This window comes from Streptopelia decaocto (assembly GCF_964273445.1).
Source record: "Streptopelia decaocto genome assembly, chromosome: 26".
NCBI classification, from domain to species: Eukaryota; Metazoa; Chordata; class Aves; order Columbiformes; family Columbidae; genus Streptopelia; species Streptopelia decaocto.
This window is the reverse complement of record NC_138681.1, coordinates 2074134-2094176: the sequence shown is the minus strand read 5'-3', so window position 1 is coordinate 2094176 and position 20043 is coordinate 2074134. Positions and strand designations below refer to the sequence as shown.

Sequence of the window (20043 nt, the reverse complement as noted above, 5' to 3'; positions counted from 1 at the left end):
TCCGGGGGGAGCGGGGCTGGAAGGGGCGTGTGCGGTGCTGGGGCCGCGCACAGTGCACAGAGCTGGGGCTGCGCATGGTGCCAGGACCGTGGGCTGTGCACAGAACGGGGTGCACGGTGACAGGACCATGTACTGGTCACAGAACATAGTGCATGATGCCAGGACTGTGCATAGAACATGGTGCATGGTGCCAGGATCGTGCACTGGTCATAGAACATGGTGCATGGTGCCAGGACTGGTCACAGAACATGGTGCACGGTGACAGGATCGTGCACTGGTCACAGAACGTGGTGCCAGGACCATGACCTGGTCACAGAACGTGGTGCATGGTGCCAGGACTGTGCACAGAACATGGTGCATGGTGACAGGACCATGCTTTGGTCACACAACATGGTGCACGGTGACAGGACCATGTGCACAGAACATGGTGCACGGTGCCAGGATGATGTGCTGTGCACAGAACATAGTGCATGGTGATGGAACCATACACTGGTCACAAAACATGGTGCACGGTGCCAGGACTGTGCACAGAACATGGTGCACCATGATGGAACCATTCACTGGTCACAGAACATGGTGCACGGTGCCGGGACTGTGCACAGAACATGGTGCATGGTGATGGAACCATGCACTGGTCACAGAACATGGTGCATGGTACCAGGACGGTGCACAGAACATGGTGCATGGTACCAGGACGGTGCACAGAACATGGTGCCAGGACCATGACCTGGTCACAGAACATGGTGCATGGTGACAGGACCATGTTTTGGTCACAGAACATGGTGCATGGTGCCAGGACTGTGCACAGAACATGGTGCATGGTGCACTGGCCCAGGCTGCCCAGGGGGTTGTGGAGTCTCCTTCTCTGCAGACATTCCAACCCACCTGGACATGTTCCTGTGCGACCTCACCTGGGCGTTCCTGCTCCATGGGGGATTGCACTGGATGAGCTTTTGAGGTCCCTTCCAATCCCAAACATACTGTGATGCTGTCATACTGTGACTGTGCACAGAACATGGTGCACGGTGCCAGGACCATGCACTGGTCACAGAACATGGTGCACGGTGACAGGACCGTGGGCTGTGCACAGAACATGGTGCCAGGACCATGACCTGGTCACAGAACGTGGTGAATGGTGACAGGACGGTGCCAGGACTGTGCACAGAACAGGGTCCGTGATGGAACCATTCACTGTGCACAGAACATGGTGCATGGTACCAGGACTGTGCACAGAACACAGTGCATGGTGCCAGGACCATGCTTTGCTCACAGAACATGGTGCATGGTGCCAGGACTGTGCATAGAACGTTGTGCATGGTGCCAGGACCATGCTTTGGTCACAGAACATGGTGTGTGGTGCCAGGACTGTGCATAGAACACGGTGCACGGTGACAGGACCATGTGCACAGAACGTTGTGCCTGGTGCCAGGACCGTGCTTTGCTCACAGCACACGGTGTGTGTGCCCAGCCCTCTGGCACCGCCGTGGGCTCTGCTGTCCCTCTGGGTTCAGAGGCACCAGTCTGGCCCTCCCTCTTGTTTCCAGGCTCCTGAACAATGAGGGGTCCTTGCTCGCCTACTCAGGCTACGGGGACACTGACGCCAGGGTCACTGCGGCCATCGCCAGCAACATCTGGGTGGCTTACGACAAGAATGGACACCAGGCCTTCAACGAGGACAACCTCAAGTTCATCCTCATGGACTGCATGGTAGGTGGGGCTGGGGTCTGTCCTCCCCTCCATGGGGGTTCCCTGGGACCCCGCGGGGGGTCCCTGCCCCGCTGGGGGTGTGACGGGTGCTGTTTGTCCCCGGGCAGGAGGGGCGAGTGGCCATCACGCGGGTGGCAAACCTGCTGCTCTGCATGTACGCGAAGGAGACGGTCGGATTCGGGATGCTGAAGGCCAAGGTAATCACGGAATCGCAGCATCTCAGGGGTTGGAGGGCCCTGGAAAGCTCATCCAGTGCAATCCCCCCGGAGCAGGAACACCCAGCTGAGGTTCCACAGGAAGGTGTCCAGGGGTTGGAATGTCTGCAGAGAAGGAGACTCCACACCCTCCCTGGGCAGCCTGGGCCAGGCTCTGCCACCCTCACCCCAACAAGTTGCTTCTCATCTTCCAGCGGAACCTCCTGTGTTGCAGTTTGCACCCATTGCCCCTTGTCCTGTCCCTGTTGTCACCAGCAGAGCCTGGCTCCATCCTCCTGACACTGCCCCTTTCCATCTTGATCCCCAGCAATGAGTCCCCCCTCAGGCTCCTCTTGTCCAGCTCCAGAGCCCCAGCTCCCTCAGCCTTTCCTCACACGGGAGATGCTCCACTCCCTCCAGCATCTTGGTGGCTGCGCTGGACTCTCTCCAGCAGTTCCCTGTCCTGCTGGAACCCAGAGGGGGGCACAGGGTTGTGTCCCCACTGTGGGCTGGGGAAGAGCTGTTGAGGAGGATGAGAATGGGAGTGGTGCAGGAACCTGCTGTGCTTGGGATGCCTCTTTCCTCCTTCCAGCAGCTCCTTTGTCCCCTGTACCAGCCCAGACGCTGCACCACACCTTTTGAAGGCTCTAAAATGAATTGGAGATTAAAACAAGCACACGGGTGCTGGGTGTGCAGGTCGCAGACCCCCCCGGCGCCGCTCACGCCGCTCTCTGCCCGCAGGCGCAGGCGCTGGTCCAGTACCTGGAGGAGCCGCTCACACAGGTGGCCGCATCCTGACCACGGGAGCCAAGGGGCTCCGAGCTGCCACCGGCACCGGCAAAGATGGGGGGTGAGCAGCCCCATAGGGATCCCAGAGCTCAATCCCGCTTTGGTGTGGCCTTTAAAAATAAAGTGGGGGGAGCAAAACACACCTGGGGGGAATAAAAGCGTGTCTAATGCTTGTGTTTTGTGTCTCTTGCAAATAAAAGGGGCGGGGGGGGGGGGGAGGAACACATGCCAGGCAGGGCTGGGGTGCCCCAGGCAGCGTTTTGGGGCTGCCTGGAGCCCCATGATGGGCTTGGGGAAATCAAGGCAGGGGATGTTGGGGGCTCATGTGAAGGGAGAGGGTACGACCGAGCTGCATCCCTGCCCGGCTGCACCGGGGCGGCGTGGGGGCTCCTTCCCTTCCCCAGTTTCCCCGGTTTGCACACGATGGCAGCAGAGACGAGGAAACGCATCGGCAGCCGGTGGAGCGGGGGGTTCGGCTGCCGCTCCGGCCGCCCGCGCTGCCCGTGCCCCGAGCTGCTCCAGCTCCGCAGCCGGGATCGGGCCCCGGCTCCTCCTCCGGCCGCCCCGTGGCGGTCCCAGGGGTGACACTACCTGCCCAACCTGCGCTGCGACACCCGGTCCCACCCCTTGAGTCAACCGGCCGAGCCGCGCTGCCCGCCCGCCCGCCCGCCCCGCCGCGCACGGAGCCGCTCGGAGCCCCGACACCGCTCGGAGCCCGGACCCTTCTTGGACTCACCGCGGACCCCGGACCCCGCTCACTCCCCGGACCCCGCTCGGACCCCCGGACCCGCTCGGAGCCCGGAACCCCTCTCAGACCCCGGAACCCTCTCGGATCCACCTCGAATCCCGGGCCCTCAGACCCCTCTCGGACTCCGCACCCCCGCCCAGACCCCGCTCGGAGCCCGGAGCCTTCTCGGACTCACCTCGGACCCCGGACCCCGCTCACTTCCCCGGACCCCGCTCGCTCCCCTGGGCCCCGCTCGGACCCCGGAACCCTCTCGGATCCACCTCGAACCCCGGACCCTCAGACCCCTCTCGGACTCCGCACCCCCCCAGACCCCGCTCGGACCCCGGACCCCGCTCACTCCCCGGACCCTCCTCGGACCCCGGGCCGCACACCCCGCTCGCTCCCCGGTCCCCGCTCGTCCCCCGGCCCCCGCCGCTCCGTCCCCAGCCGGGCGGACACCGGGGGGACACTTGGCTCCCGCATCCCCTCCCCCGGTGCCTCCCGGGCCCGTCCCCCCGCCCGCCCGAGGCCCCGCAGCGGGAAGGAGGAACCGGGCGCAGCCGGGGCGCCATGGGCAGCGCCGAGGAGGATTACAACTTCGTGTTCAAGGGTGAGTCCTGCGCTCGGCGACAACCCCCGTGCCCAGAGCGGGCGGAGAGAGCGCTGGGGCTGCGGGGAAGGAATCGGGGTGCTGCGTCCCCACGGCTGCTGTGTCCCCAGCTCCAGTCCCTGCGGCTCCGGTGTGCGCCGGGAGCTCCAAAGGGTTTTGGGATCGGCCTTGGTCGTGTCCCTGGTTGACGGCGGCAAGGTCAGGGCTCTGAATGGCACCGGGGCGCGTGGAGGCGCCGGGAGACCCATCCCCACGCCACGGCTGCAGAAATGGGGCGCTGGGTGAATTGGGGGTGCGTGGTGGCGGCTGAGGCGCCGGGGCTGAGCGTGTGGGGCAGAGACGGCGTGCGAGCCCATTAACACAAAAGCAGCAGGTGTTTAAAAGTCCTTTTGCCGCGGTGACCTGGGTGGTGACGCACGCAGAGGACGTGGGGTCAGAGCCGTGCTGGAGAAACGGGGGCACAGCCTCATGCCCCCCAACTTGAGCTGCAGTGACGTGACACCCCGGTGTCCTGCGTCTCTGCCGGGGGGACCTCACTGGGATTCAATGATCCCCTGAGGGAAAGGGAAGATGGAGAGGCCCTGGTGCGCCACCACTCCTGGGTGCCCATTGCGGAAGGGTGACCTGAGACCCTCCAGTGTCCTCGCCCCAGACCAGATGGGGAGCATGGGTGGGCTCAGCCGAGGTGGCTCAGCTGCGCTCGAGGGGCTGAGAGCTCATGATGCAGGGACGGGACCCCCGTTTGCTGACGGAGAGACCCCAGTGGGTGTCACACCCGTGGTCATGAAATGGGGGGTGGTTGTGCACCCTGTGCCGGCAGCCGGGGGGTCTGGCTGCTGCGCCGCCAAGGCAATGAGCTGCTGGCTTGGGTCGGAAAGGTTGGTTGAGCTACTGTGAAGGGTGTCGGAGCAGCCTTCTCTGCTCCACAACAGGCTCTCTCCCTTCCTCCCGCAGTCGTCCTGATTGGAGAGTCCGGGGTGGGCAAAACCAACCTGCTCTCCCGCTTCACCCGCAACGAGTTCAACCACGACAGCCGCACCACCATCGGGGTGGAGTTCTCCACCCGCACCATCGTGGTGGGAGACGCCGTGGTGAAGGCTCAGATCTGGGACACGGCCGGGCTGGAGCGGTACCGCGCCATCACTTCTGCGTAAGCACGGGATGTCACAGTATCACAGTATGTTTGGGATTGGAAGGGACCTCAAAAGCTCATCCAGTGCAATCCCCCCATGGAGCAGGAACGCCCAGGTGAGGTCGCACAGGAACATGTCCAGGTGGGTTGGAATGTCTCCAGAGAAGGAGACTCCACAACCCCCTGGGCAGCCTGTTCCAGGCTCTGCCACCCTCACTGAGAAGAAGTTTCTTCTCAAATTTAAGTGGAACCTCTTGTGTTCCAGCTTGATCCCATTACCCCTTGTCCTATCATTGTTTGCCACCGAGAAGAGCCTGGCTCCATCCTCGTGGCACTCACCCTTTAGATATTTATAAACATTAATAAGGTCACCCCTCAGTCTCCTCTTCTCCAAACTAAAGAGCCCCAGCTCCCTCAGCCTTTCTTCATAAGGGAGATGCTCCACTCCCTGCAGCATCTTTGTTGCCCTGCGCTGGACCCTCTCCAGCAGTTCCCTGTCCTGCTGGAGCTGAGGGGCCACAACTGGACACAATATTCCAGATGTGGTCTCACCAGGGCGGAGTAGAGGGGAAGAAGAACCTCTCTCGATCTACTGACCACCCCCCTTGTAATACACCCCAGGTCCCATTGGCTTCCTGGCCACAAGGGCCCAGTGCTGGCTCATGGTCCCCCTGCTGTCCCCAGGACCCCCAGCTCCCTTTCCCCTACACTGCTCTCTAATATGTAATTTCCCAGCCTATACTGGAACCTGGGGTTGTCCCCCTGCTCCCTGGGTGGTGATGCCCTCGTAGCCGAGCCCCACGGGTGATGGTGCCACGGGCGGTGTCCCAAGCGTGGTGGGATTCTGCCGTAGGTATTACCGAGGAGCTGTGGGCGCCCTGGTTGTCTTTGACATCACGAAGCACCAGACGTACGACGTGGTGGAGCGCTGGCTGAAGGAGCTCTACGACCACGCCGAGGCCAACATCGTCGTCATGCTGGTGGGGAACAAGACCGACCTGGCGCAGGCTCGGGAGGTGCCCATGGAGGAGGCGAAAATGTTTGCAGGTACGGGCTGGCACCCTGAGGGCAGGGACCCACACCCGGGTGTCTCTAAAGGGCTCTGGAACAGCCGTGCGCTTGCTGGCTCTGCATTGTCCCGGGGGACTCTTCTCCTTGCAGAAAACAACGGGCTGCTGTTCGTCGAGACCTCGGCGCTGGACTCCACCAACGTCGAGCAGGCGTTTGAGACCATCCTGAAGGGTACGTGGCGCGGGGAGCGGGGAGCGGGGCTGAGCGGAGGATGCGCGGCGTCTCCGCGCTGCCCCACGCGAGCTCTTCGGGGCTGGTTTTGGCGTCGTCTTTCTGGCTGGTTTGGTTTCTGCCCTTTCTCGCTGGGCGTTTCAGTCCCCATGGCTTTGTTCTCACAGCCCCAGGGCGTCCCCAAAGCCCCGGGGGCTCCTTCCCCCCCCTGTAATCCCCAGTTCCCCTTCCTGTTGTCCTGGCTCCTGACTCATCATCTCCAGCATCCTGCTGAACCAGCCCTGGGGACCTGGGGGGACGGGGATGGCGATTTCTCCGGGAATGGCAGCCGGCGGCGTTGGGGCAGGAATGTGGTGAGGAGTGCCATGCCGTGCCATGCCATGCCATGCTGGGCCGTACTGGGCCGTACTGGGAGAGCTGCCAGCCCTGGCATGGGCTGAAACACTAATCCAGGTTGGGCAAGAGGAAGTTGCCCAAGCGCTGGGTGTTCCCCAGGCACTGCAGAGATGCAACCTGGGGGAGCTGCTCCCTTGTCACCCCTCAACTCATCCCCTCTGCTGCACGAAGGGGACAGAGCCCGATGTGCCAAGCGGGGGCTGCGGGCTCGACGCTGTCCCTGCTTTCCCGGGGCACCCTCGGCTGACACGCAGCCCCCTTGGCACCCCGTGTTTTGCAGAGATCTTCCACAAGGTGCAGCAGCAGAAGCAGAGGAACAGCCAAAGCAACGCGGTGTCGCTTGCCAACGAGAGCCCGGCGAGCGCGGCCGCGGCGCAGACGGAGAAGCGCCCGTGCTGCGTCCCCCTGTGAGCCGGCCGGGCGCCCCGGGTGGCCCCTGGGGACCCCGCAGCCCCGGGACGTGCCGGTGCCATAGAGCTGGGTCTGCCTCCGCACAGACCGCTGGCACGGGCTGGTGCCACCGAGCCTGCGGCGCCGCTCTCATCCTGGTGCCATGGGGACCAGCAGCCCAGGCAGTGGCCAAATTCTGCCCTAAACGGCGAGAAGCACCAGTGCTGGGAGCCTTGCTCTGTCTGCTTCATTTGTGTTGGGCTCCCAGCCCCCCCGGACCCGCAGAGGACCGGGACACCCCCGCGGTGGAGCCGGAATGTTCTGGCCAGGATCGTGCCCATGCTGGGAGCTGCGCTGCCTGCAGCTGACCCTGCGGTTGCTCCCGCGGGGCCACCCAGTGCCAGGCACTGAGGATGCTGCTGTCCCCCAGCTCTCTGTCCCCTCCAGGGACTGCTCTGGGCTCACGCCAAGCCCTAAGGAGCTCAGCCCTTGGCACAGCTTTGTCCCCATCCCAGACATGGGACAAGCGTGACAACAGGACCCAGCAAAAGTCCCTCCCGTCGGGGTTTGGTGCTGCGTGTCCGGCACGGCGGTGACGCAACCATTAAAGGTCTTACGAAACGGCAGGTTTGCTGAGCTGGAATTCCTGCGTGCTTGCCGTCCCGTGCTGTGGTCTCTCTGCACCCCCCCGCATGTCCCCACACCGTTGGTGGCTCATAAGGGACAGCTGGCCGTGACTGTCCCCACCGGTGGCACAGCTGTGGCCTCTCCCAGCTGCCGTGTGGTGTCTTGCATGGGGACAATCGAGTGTCGTGCAGCCCAGAGCACTGGGGAAGGCGCAGCAGCGCTGAGCAGGTACCGGAGCCCTCCCCGGGGCCTTGGGGACAACTGGCTGCTGCCACCTCTAAGAGATGGGGCCTGGCCTGTCCCAACCAGCTGTGGGAGCAGCTGCATTCACAGAACCCCAGAGTGTGAGGGGTTGGAGGGCCCTGGAAAGCTCATCCAGTGCAATCCCCCGGAGCAGGAACACCCAGCTGAGGTTCCACAGGAAGGTGTCCAGGGGTTGGAATGTCTGCAGAGAAGGAGACTCCACACCCTCCCTGGGCAGCCTGGGCCAGGCTCTGCCACCCTCACCCCAACAAGTTGCTTCTCATCTTCCAGCGGAACCTCCTGTGTTGCAGTTTGCACCCACTGCCCCTTGTCCTGTCCCTGGTTGTCACCAGCAGAGCCTGGCTCCATCCTCCTGACACTGCCCCTTTCCATCTTGATCCCCAGCAATGAGTCCCCCCTCAGGCTCCTCTTGTCCAGCTCCAGAGCCCCAGCTCCCTCAGCCTTTCCTCACACGGGAGATGCTCCACTCCCTCCAGCATCTTGGTGGCTGCGCTGGACTCTCTGCAGCAGTTCCCTGTCCTGCTGGAACTGAGGGGCCACAACTGGACACAAGATTCCAGGTGTGGTCTCCCAGGGCAGAGCAGAGGGGCAGGAGAACCTCTCTCCACCTAAATTCCTGCGTCCCCTCCCCTTACCTGGCACAGGTGAGCACACCTGGCTGGTGACGGGCAGCCCCAGCCACCAATGGGTGCTGAGGAGGAAGGGCTGTGGCCACCAATGGGTGCGCAGGGGACGGTTCTTGCCGGGGCTGGATAAGGCCCGGAAATCCCGGTTGGATCAGTGCGAGCGGCGCTGAGCGAGATGCGGGGCAAGGATGACGAGTACGACTACCTGTTCAAAGGTGGGTGCATTGAGCTGCAATGAGCTGGGCCCGTCTCAGCCCTGGGTGGGTGCTGCTGTCTCCATGCAGCACCCTTGGGTAGAGCTGGATGCTGCAGCTTGTGCAGGGAGATAACAGACAGTCCCAGTGCTTGTTGGGGCGCTGGGCAGAGCGGTAGCGGGTACCGGTGGTGCTGGAGCTGTAGGGTGGAGCTGAAACGCTGCCAGCGGTCTGGGGGTTTGCTTACTGCTGGTCTGGGTGCTGCTGACTGTTTGTGGTAATTAAAGCAGCTCGTTAGTGCTGTGGGAGGAGTCTGGAGCCCTCGGTGGGGTGCAGCACCCCAGGGTGCTGGGGGAGCCGCTCTGTGGGTGCTGTGTCGGGCTCTGGTTCGGGTGCTCCCCCCAGCTGGGCTCAGAGCAGCAGTTCTGGAGCCGAGCGAGCAGATTCCCAAGGGGAAAAGCTGATCTGCTCCCCCGGCCGCACCCAGGACAAGGGGCCGGTTTGTCCTTCGCGGTGCTGGTCACGGTGTGACCCCCCCAGCGTGCGAAGGGGACAGGGCTGCGACCCTGACGGTGCAACGCTGGCTTTCCCGGCTCTAGGAACCCATGGGGACAGGGCTGCGACCCTGACGGTGCAACGCTGGCTTTCCCGGCTCTAGGAACCCACGGAGCGTCTCGCTCTGAGCTGCCACCCCCTGCCCGCACCGGCTCTCCCGGTGACGGTGGCGCTGCCGGCTCTCCCGGTGACGGTGGCGCTGCCCTTGTGCCGGGTGAAGCCAGGGGACATCTCGGCAATGTCACAACCTCCCGAGCAATAAAAGCCGGGGAGTGAGCTCACCCGTTGGCCGCCGTGAGTCAGCGCTGCCGGAAAGGCCGCGAGTGATCCCAGTGATTCCAGCCACTGCCATCCAGCCCCTGCCCGGGAAAATCCTCCTCTCCGGAGCTATTCGGGACCCGACAAAGGGAAACGCTGATGCCTTGGGGTGAGGTGGCTGGGCAGCCATGCGGCTCCGTGGTGGTCGTGGCGCAGGGTCTTGTGCCATGCTGTCCCCTCCCTGGGCTCCAGGGCTGAGAGCAGCTCTGCATCCCCTTCCTCAGTCTCCATCCCCTTCCTCAGTCTCCATCCCCTTCCTCAGTCTCCTGGTGGTCTCTGGAGTCCTTAGAACAACCAGAAAGCTCAGTTTTGAGCGCAAGGTGTGCTCACCCCTCCTGAAGTCCAAGGGAGATGTGATTTTTGCCCTGCTGAGAACAGCTTCTACCCCTAAGAAACGGGATGGTCGCTTCTCGACGTGGCCTCATCCTGATCTCCACCGAGGTGGGAGCACCAGCCGCCTTCTCACGTTGCCAGGAATGATGTGGATCCCAGCTGCGCTCTGGGGAAAGCCCCTGGTGCTGCTGGAGGCCTTGGGAGAGATGGGAGATGCCCCTGGGCGCTGCTGCTCCATGCACCTTCCCCGGGGCTCCGGTGCGGAGCTCCTGGCGTTCCCATCCCCGCTCTGCGCTGGGACGTGGGGTGTGGAGGATGTTCCCCCAACGCTCGTGGGGTTGTGCTGCATGTTCAGCGAGGACTGAGCGTGACAAATGCTTCTGTGTGGGGTGGAGGATGGCGCTCGAGCCCCTCGGAGCGTGCGGTGGCCGTGGGGACCCGCGCGGGGTCACTCTGTGCCTGGCAGGGGGTGGCCCTGCTCCTTTCTCCCTCCTCAGCCTGGTTTCCCAAGGCTTTCCCCTACCAACCCTTGTCTTGGTGATGCAGCGCGACACGCTCGTGCCTCAGTTTCCCTCCGCTGTACTTAGTGCTGGTTTTTGGGGCTCTGAGGTGCCGGCGGCGCTGCCCTCCCGTCCCCAGCCCACGGAGGTGCTTTGGTGGTGCCAAAAGAGCACGGCGCTGCCGGGACGGGGATGGACGCGGCGGTCGAGCTGGTGGAAGCAACAGCTTCCCATGGATTAAACATCAAGCCCAGATCAAAGTGGTGAGACTCGGCGTTAACATCACCAGCCTGTGCTTTTCTACCCATTCGTAGTCCAGGCTGCCATGGTCCTCTTGGGCCTTCATGTAGCACCCGGTGACTTTGGGTGCTGCGTGGAGGAGCCACCCTTCCCTCCCTTGGTGGCCGGCGAGGCTCTGGTGCCTTTTGGCTCCTGTTGGTGATCCCAGGGAGCTGCTCCGCACGCTACCGGGCTCCATGGAGCAACACTATTCACTGCCTGCCCGGTGACGGGGCTTTGGGTGGCCCAGGCAACACAGCCGGGTTCCTACGAGCTGGAGCTGATGGGGAAGGACACGGAGCAACCTCCTTGGAGGACGGAGGCTGCTGAGCCTTCGACGAGCGTGAATGCGTCTTGCTGTGTATCCATGGGGTGTTTTGCAGTGCCCCCCAAGCTTGGTTCCAAGAGGGTGGGTCAAGTGAAGTTCGAGCGCACCCGGAGAACGAACAGAATCGGCAGCGAGGGGAATTAAACAAACAAAAGGAAATCAGAACCTGTTGAGTCATAAACTCAACAAACTTGATAGGGGAGCTGCGTGATAAAACCTCCCCGGAGCCTGTTCCACCAGATTTCACGGGAACCAGCCAGGTGGGGGACAAGCAGAAAGTGCATTTTGCTGATCCACACCCAGCGATTTCCCCACTCACGCTCAGGGCTGGACAACAGCAGTAGATGAGGATGCTGCTCCCTTTTTGCCGGGGTCTTTCAGTCCTCTCATGTGCCCCTTGGGCTGGAAATAGGAGCCCCATTCTGCTTGGCCTCTCTGTTTCCACAGCTCCTGGCTCTGGTTTTCTGTCTGTTTGGGTCCGTAGGTGCATACGGCACCATCCTGTCACCGGTGCTGGGACAGAAACCCGCGGAACGTTCCAGACAGGGGTTTATTGAGGGGTATTTAGAGGCGGCTGCGGTGCCGTGGGGGTGAGCGGGGGCTGCTGGTCCTGCTCCCTGAGTGCAGTTTGCCATTGCAGCCCCTCACCCAGCAAGCGGAGGTGGGTTTGGTTGGGGGCACAGCTGGGGACCCCCCACCCTTCCCGAGCTGGGCAGCGGCTTTGCCGGGATGGTCGGTGTTTCCGGATGCAAACGCCTCTGCTGGGTGTCCCGGGGGGGCTGACGCTGTGCTTGTGTCCCCCCTAGTTGTGCTCATCGGGGACTCTGGGGTGGGGAAGAGCAACCTGCTCTCCCGCTTCACCCGCAACGAGTTCAACCTGGAGAGCAAGAGCACCATTGGGGTGGAGTTTGCCACGAGGAGCATCCAGGTGGACAACAAGACGGTGAAGGCGCAGATCTGGGACACGGCCGGGCAGGAGCGGTACCGGGCCATCACCTCGGCGTGAGTTCCCTTGCCCCCCGCGTGCCCCCCTCGCCGCGGGCCGCGCCGTGACCGCGTCCCCTTGCTGTCCCCAGCTACTACCGGGGGGCGGTGGGAGCTCTGCTGGTCTACGACATCGCCAAGTACCTGACGTACGAGAACGCCGAGCGCTGGCTGAAGGAGCTGCAGGACCACGCGGACGCCAACATCGTCATCATGCTGGTGGGCAACAAGAGCGACCTGCGGCACCTGCGCGCCGTGCCCACCGACGAGGCGCGGAGCTTCGCAGGTACGTGCTCCGTGCTGTCCCACCTCCAGGGACATCAGCTGGTGGCACCTGCCTGAGCTCGCCCTGTCCTTGCAGAGAAGAACGGTTTGTCCTTCCTGGAGACGTCCGCTCTGGACTCCACCAACGTGGAGACGGCTTTCCACAACATCCTCTCGGGTAAGGGGCAACCAGGAAAAGGGGGGACGGAGGTGGGTTTGGGCGCTGTGTCTTCCCAAAGCCCCGTTGAGGACCCTGGTTGTACATTCTGGGGTGAAATCCTGCTACCCTGGATGGGGCGGTGTTGGCATTTGCACCCCTTGAGATGTATGTTCTGGGAGGGGGCAGCTCCTCCACTGAAATATACATTAAGTCGTGGTCAATGGGGCAGAGTCCAGTTGGGGCCTGTATCCAGTGCGGTGCCTCAGGGGTCGGTGCTGGGGCCAGTACTGTTCAATATATTCATCAATGAGTTGGATGAGGGAATAGAGCGACTGTCAGCAAGTCTGCTGGTGACACCAAGCTGGGAGCAGTGGGTGACACTGGGAGCTGTGCTGCCATCAGAGACCTGGACAGGCTGGAGAGCTGGGGGAGAAATGTGATGAAATAGAACAAGGGCAAGTGTAGAGTCTTGAATGTGGGCAGAACAAGCCCAGGTTCCAGTGTAAGTTGGGAATGAGCTGTTGGAGCAGTGAAAAGGGAGCTGGGGGTCCTGGGGACAGCAGGGGGACCATGAGCCAGCACTGGGCCCTTGTGGCCAGGAAGCCAATGGGACCTGGGGGGGTTAGAAGGGGGTGGTCAGTAGGTCAGAGAGGTTCTGCTGCCCCTCTGCTCTGCCCTGGGGAGACCACACCTGGAATCTTGTGTCCAGCTGTGGCCCCTCAGCTCCAGCAGGACAGGGAACTGCTGGAGAGAGTCCAGCGCAGCCACCAAGATGCTGGAGGGAGTGGAGCATCTCCCGTGGGAGGAAAGGCTGAGGGAGCTGGGGCTCTGGAGCTGGACAAGAGGAGCCTGAGGGGGGACTCATTGCTGGGGATCAAGATGGAAAGGGGCAGTGTCAGGAGGATGGAGCCAGGCTCTGCTGGTGACAACCAGGGACAGGACAAGGGGCAATGGGTGCAAACTGCAACACAGGAGGTTCCGCTGGAAGATGAGAAGCAACTTGTTGGGGTGAGGGTGGCAGAGCCTGGCCCAGGCTGCCCAGGGAGGGTGTGGAGTCTCCTTCTCTGCAGACATTCCAACCCCTGGACACCTTCCTGTGGAACCTCAGCTGGGTGTTCCTGCTCCGGGGGGGTTGCACTGGATGAGCTTTCCAGGTCCCTTCCAATCCCTAGCATTCTATGATTCTATGATTTAAATGTATATATTTTTCCTCTGTTCTCTCTGCTGGCAGAGATCTACCGCATCGTGTCGCAGAGGCAAATGGCTGGGCAGCCGGAGTCGGAGTTCGGCCCCGCCACCACCATCGAGCCCATCCGGGTGCTGCCCACGCAGCAGGAGGGCAGGCAGGCGCCGTGCTGCCAGAACATCTGACCCAGGGCGCCCCCGCCCCGGCCATCACGTCCCTCACCCTCTACGTCTGCTCACCGCAGCCCCCAGGGCACGGTGGCTGGTGGCTGCCTGGGCACGGCTGCTCTTGGGTGCCTGTGTGTTGCTGTGTTTATGTAGGACCTACACAAACTTTGCGGGGGGGTGAAGCATCAGGGCCTCACCCCATGGTTGGGACGTGCCCTCCGCTCATGTCATTGCTTCCTTTAGCCCCGAAGGCGCGGTCACGGGGTGACTCGGGTGGCACTGAGCCAGCCCAAACGTCCTCAGTCCCTTGTTTGGTGTGGCATTCCAGCAGCACCCAAGGGTGCAGCTCTCGGGTTTGGGTGGGGGCACCGGCTGCACCCTTCTCTGGTGAAGCGAGCAGCAGCACAGTGGGTGCACCCAGCCCTGCCCCTTCACCACCAGGGCTGGGTGCACCTCTGGGTGCTGGGGGGACCCCCCAGGGTGGGTTCTGGGGGTCACTCCCTCCTTGTCCTTGGAAGGACCCACTTTTCATGCCATGAGCCCCCACAGAGGGAAAAGCTGGAGCAGGGACCAGAGGTTGTGTCCTTTGAGGGGGTGACAAGGGAGTCCCATGGGTGGCGATGGTGGGTGCTTGGTCCTTGCTGCGTGGTGGCCGGTGCCGGCGCAGGAGCCGCCCTGTCACCTTGGCCTGACTTGCACCCGCTGCGCTCTGGTCTGTGTCACTCGAGGCTGGTGACAGCGTGGGGACACGGCTGCCACTAGATGGAGCGGCTGCTGCACCCACGGGGTGACAGCGGCCCCGTCCCCTGCCTGGGGACAGCGGGTGCTTCCCAGGGGGGACATCACCCAAGACACTGGGACAGACTGGGCTGAGCGCCGGGCCACTCTCAGGGTGATTGACAGGTGTCAATCAAGATGGGTGCAGGTGCTGTGCTGGCCTTCCTGGGAGAGCCTGGCCCTCCCCATTCCCCCCAGTGCTGGGAGCGTGTCCCCCATTGCAGGATGGGGTTTGGGGGGCCTGTGTCTCTCCATGGTCTCCCCCATTCACCCCATCTCGCTGGGCTGTGCCGGCAGGATCTGTGGGTCTGGCCTTGGGGCGTCTGACCATCTGTGCTGGTTTGACTGAAAATGGGTTAATTTTCCTCATGCAGTTACAAACCTTCCTTTTCCATCGCTCGTTATTTGGACTTAGTCTGAGAACAAGAGATACCAGCCCAGCACAGTTAATGTGTTTAATTGCTCTGCTCTGAGAGCCAAGGACACTCTGAGCTCTGCCCACAGGGGTGAGGCAGCGAGGAAGGGGATGGACGGACAGAGCTGGACTGACACCCACACTGAGCAATAAGAGTATTCCAGCCAATTAGTGACATGCTGATTATTTAAGAGTGGGGCCTTCCAGTTTCCGGCTCTCTCTTCTCTTTGCTCTTTTTGGTGCAACCGGGGGAGTTTTGGTTGGGACGTTTAGTTGGGCCTTTTGCCATTCTGCAGAGGCCTCTGGGCTTTTCTGCCTCTTTCCCTCTTTTCTCTCTCTGGGATGGGCTGTGGGACCAGGGGCCGTTTCCTGGGACTGGCTGCTCAGCGTGTTCATGAGGAATTGCCTCGACTACCTTTTATTTCTGTTTTATGTAGATATGTACTAGTAGCGTACTAGTATTTTGTTCTTTTATTAAACTGTGTTTATCTCAATCCAAGTTTCTCCCTTCCCTTTGATTCTCTCCCCTATTTAGGGGTTGGGGAGTGGGTGAGCGAGTGGCTCCGTGGTTGTGTTGCTGGCTCAGGTTAACCCATGACATCATGGGTAGAGGTTGTCCCCAGGCGTGTGACGGTTCCAACCAGCGTGTGCCCACAGCGCCGAGCGGCCACCTCCTCCCGCACCATCTGCCCGCACCGGGACGCGGCGCCAAGAGGTGACGTCAGCCCGTCAGGGGGTGCCGAGGGGGTGAGGATTAAGGATCCTGCCCCCAGCCCTGCAAGGGGACGGGTTGAACCAAGTGACGCTTGGGGCTCACGGCCAATAGATCACAGAACCCCAGAATGTCAGGGGTTGAAGGGCCCTGGAAAGCTCATCCAGTGCAACCCCCCCGGAGCAGGAACACCCAGCTGAGGTTCCACAGGAAGGTGTCCAGGGGTTGGAATGTCTGCAGAGAAGGAGACTCCACACCCTCCCTGGGCAGCCTGGGCCAGGCTCTGCCACCCTCACCCCAACAAGTTGCTTCTCATCTCCCAGCGGAACCTCCTGTGTTGCAGTTTGCACCCATTGCCCCTTGTCCTGTCCCTGGTTGTCACCAGCAGAGCCTGGCTCCATCCTCCTGACACTGCCCCTTTCCATCTTGATCCCCAGCAATGAGTCCCCCCTCAGGCTCCTCTTGTCCAGCTCCAGAGCCCCAGCTCCCTCAGCCTTTCCTCACACGGGAGACGCTCCACTCCCTCCAGCATCTTGGTGGCTCAGATTTGCCCTCCCACCAAGCACTGACGTGGACACGCGGGGTGACGAGCTCATTTAGGCTCATGGAGACACTTTCAGCTCAGTTTTGTTCCAGGTTTTCTGGCTTTTAAGGGATTTCCGCTGGAATGAAGCGTCGGGAAGGGTGAAACGCGGCCGAGGTCGCACACGAGGCTCAGGGACCGGGGACGGTGCTGCCGGCGGGACCGGGAGCATCAGCGGCTGCAGGGGAGCTGCCAGTCCTGCCAATTAAGTTCCTTTGCTTTAATTAACCCTTAATTAACCCTCAGAAGTGTTCTCAAAGGCACGAGACACTCATGACGGTACCAGGTTATGGTCCCCATCCCAACTACAGCTCCTGGCAACCCTACAGCATGCACAGAAACCAAGAGCAGACACCAAGTTTCTTAAGTAATAATACTTTAATAAAATTAAGTTCTTAATGTAATTTAGCACATTTAATACATTAACCCTTTCCCTTCTTTGTTTTCTACAAGTTGTGCAACATCATTATTTTAATTTTTTATTTTATTTTAACTTTTTTTTTCCTTCTCCCCTTATACTATATGCCTCAAAACTCAGACAACGAGCCTAACTCTACTTCTATGTTCGGTTATATCTCTCTCTCAGGCCTTTATTTTGTGTTTTTTGCGTAACGCCGGAGAGACGAAAATACCTGGATGGAACGTTGTGATCAGTTTCCAATAGTAACAATCCCGACTACAGGTTTCCTATGACGTTAAAAGCAAAATAAGAAAGCCAACACAACATAATAGGGGATGGAGTTGAAACGGAGGGGCCACACAGTCGGGCTACAGCGGGCAACTCTGTGGCTGCTGGCTCAGCACGAGCTTGGCGGTACCATGGAGCAGGACCGCGGGACGGCGCCGGGAAAGCGGATACACGCGAACTTGAGCGGTTCCGAGCCAGGACGAGAGCGAACGCAACGCCGGTCAAGCCAAAGGCGTGAAGGGTGGCGCGGGGGATGTATCACCCGCATCGATGGGCCGCGCTTTGCTTGAGCTCGCTTCTTCAGTGGGAAAGCCCAGCGGCATAAGCGGAGCCTGGATTCGAACCTGCGGCTCCGATGGCGCAGCCTGGATTCGAACCTGCGGCTCCGATGGCGCAGCCTGGATTCGAACCTGCGGCTCCGATGGCGCAGCCTGGATTCGAACCTGCGGCTCCGATGGCGCAGCCACGGGGGGTTTCACAGCCCAGCGGACCCACCGCTTTGGGATCCACTCGCTCCCCGCATCCCACCATTTGCTTCACGCTGCTTTGAACTCAGGAGCGAATCCTCGATTGCAAAACAGGATCTAGCTCCTGATTTTGATTCTCTTACAGTTATCTCGACCGGGATTCGTAAGGGAAAATGTTTCCCAGCCGGCCTGTGACCGCGTCTCCGCGTCCCAGCTTTGGGAACAGAGACGCGATTTCCGAGGCCACCGAGCGCTGCTCTGTCTCGTCATTCTCTGCAAGTTACTTCAAAAGCATCATCGCAAACCTGAAAGCACATTCTACCGTCAGCCGCCCGGTAAACCGGTGCCACCGCGACTTCATTTTTTATCCTGCGGTGGAACAACTCCAGATTTGACATTAGTGTCGCTTTACTGGGGGTGACTTTCAATCGGCTCCATTAGCAGCCCTGAAGTGATGCTGGAGCGGCTTCGGATTCCAGCAGAGTAACCCCAATGAAACGGGGAGTTCCATGGGAGGACCTGCCCGACCTTCAGCAGAACTGAAATCACCCCAGCACCAATTATGGCTGAATTTTCCATCGAACTGACAGCAGAACGTGCATTCGGGTTTTTATAGTACGTGAAAATGCACAATGAAATACAGAGATTGCTCCCTAACATCCTAGAAAGGTTATTGGAAGAACCAGCCCATCCTGGCTCTGCTCCTGCCGGTGCCGACAGAGCCAGGATGGGACCCCACTATTAATACACAAGTTACTATAAAGTGCATCCACTTTCCAGTCCAGGGCATCACCGTACGACGTCAATCACTGACTCTTCAAGTATCGAAACGAAAGAAATGAGGTAAAACAAAACAAATGAAAGAGCAAACAGGCTGCCTCGCCGCCCCTGCGAGGAAGGACCAGGCGCTTGATTCCACCGAGCACGAACCCCTCCGAAAGCGCGGGAGACATCGTGCCCTGCTTCCCGAAACCTGAGGAGGGTCCCGTGATCGCTGATTCACAGTGCTAAACGCAGAAACCCAATGAGAACTGTCTTTTGCTTCCTGTCCTAACCTATTGCATGGCTTTGCTGAAGGAATGCTGGTAAGCGGCTGTTTCGTCCCACCGGGTGCGTGGGTTGCGGGACAAGAGGCAACCGCTGTGTTTCTCAAAGGCTTTGGGATCTTTGTGGATGCTCCTGAGCTACAGGACATCGCTGGGTTTGCTACGGATAGGATAGGAGCCCCCCCATAATGAATGGAGTCGACGCTAGGTCGAGTTATACCACGTAAACAGCGATTTTGGTGAGGTGAAAAGCAGTCACCGACGCTCCGGAGGAAAGTGCTGGCCCGGCTCTGAAATGTACGGAGCAGATGAACCAGCCGGTCGGGGCCATGAGGCAGATCCTGCCCCAAACGGCCCGGCGTGGATCTGCCGGCAGCGGCGAAGCGGAACGGACCCGCCGTCCAGCGCCGGCACCGCGCCGGAACAGCCTCTTCCTTTGCTTTCGCTGCCGAAAACGGGTGCTCAAGCGTCCCCATCCCCGGGGTGGCTGCGGGAAGGGCCCTGTGGCCTCAGGGCTCAACCCGGCGATGGAGCCTGCCGAAAAATGGGTGCTCAAGCGTCCCCATCCCCGGGGTGGCTGCAGGAAGAGCCCTGTGGCCTCAGGGCTCAACCCGGCGATGGAGCCTGCCGAAAAATGGGTGCTCAAGCGTCCCCATCCCCGGGGTGGCTGCGGGAAGAGCCCTGTGGCCTCAGGGCTCAACCCGGCGATGGAGCCTGCCGAAAAATGGGTGCTCAAGCATCCCCATCCCCGGGGTGGCTGCGGGAAGGGCCCTGTGGCCTCAGGGCTCAACCCGGTGATGGAGCCTGCCGAAACATGGGTGCTCAAGCATCCCCATCCCCGGGGTGGCTGCGGGAAGAGCCCTGTGGCCTCAGGGCTCAACCCGGCGATGGAGTCTGCCGAAAAATGGGTGCTCAAGCATCCCCATCCCCGGGGTGGCTGCGGGAAGGGCCCTGTGGCCTCAGGGCTCGACCCGGCGATGGAGCCTGCCAAAAAATGGGTGCTCAAGCGTCCCCTTCCCGGGGTGGCTGCGGGAAGAGCCCTGTGGCCTCAGGGCTCAACCCAGCGATGGAGCCTGCCGAAAAATGGGTGCTCAAGCGTCCCCATCCCCGGGGTGGCAGTGGGAAGGACCCTGTGGCCTCAGGGCTCAACCCGGCGATGGAGCCTGCCGAAAACCGGGTGCTCAAGCATCCCTATCCCCGGGGAAGGGCCCTGTGGCCTCAGGGCTCAGCCCGGCGATGGAGCCTGAGCGCAACAAACCCACCCAACAAGCCAAAATGTGGCATCTTCAAAGACGCCGGCTGCTAAACGAACCCATCCCACGGCACGCATCGTTTCCTGGGTGCGGCGGCGCTTCCTCACCGGGTTTAGATATAACCAAATAA

The 20043-nt window shown here is 61.2% G+C and overlaps 4 protein-coding genes across 4 annotated transcripts in view; all 4 read left to right on the top strand.

The window, feature by feature from the left end:
• LAMTOR2 (late endosomal/lysosomal adaptor, MAPK and MTOR activator 2) overlaps nucleotides 1-2860 on the top strand; it is a 74894-nt gene extending 72034 nt beyond the window's left edge. The window contains exons 3-5 of the mRNA XM_082073425.1: nucleotides 1545-1707; nucleotides 1815-1904; nucleotides 2643-2860. Of these exons, the coding sequence (XP_081929551.1) occupies nucleotides 1545-1707; nucleotides 1815-1904; nucleotides 2643-2699 (310 nt within the window). The 3' untranslated portion in view covers nucleotides 2700-2860. The remainder of the gene's footprint in view (nucleotides 1-1544; nucleotides 1708-1814; nucleotides 1905-2642) is intronic.
• Nucleotides 1-20043, top strand: part of CRABP2 (cellular retinoic acid binding protein 2) — a 355112-nt gene that overhangs the window by 305428 nt on the left and 29641 nt on the right. The gene's annotated exons all lie outside the window — the stretch shown is intronic.
• On the top strand, nucleotides 3773-7796 carry RAB25 (RAB25, member RAS oncogene family). The gene is made up of 5 exons (XM_082073112.1): nucleotides 3773-4027; nucleotides 4982-5177; nucleotides 6013-6206; nucleotides 6321-6401; nucleotides 7078-7796. The coding sequence occupies exons 1-5, from the start codon at nucleotides 3988-3990 to the stop codon at nucleotides 7206-7208; spliced, it is 642 nt and encodes a 213-aa protein (XP_081929238.1). The 5' UTR covers nucleotides 3773-3987; the 3' UTR covers nucleotides 7209-7796.
• On the top strand, nucleotides 8880-13990 carry LOC309450503 (ras-related protein Rab-11A-like; the record flags this gene model as incomplete). Its single annotated transcript, XM_082073420.1, has 5 exons — nucleotides 8880-8919; nucleotides 12018-12213; nucleotides 12288-12481; nucleotides 12557-12637; nucleotides 13851-13990. 5 exons carry the CDS (start codon nucleotides 8880-8882, stop codon nucleotides 13988-13990), a joined length of 651 nt encoding a protein of 216 aa, XP_081929546.1.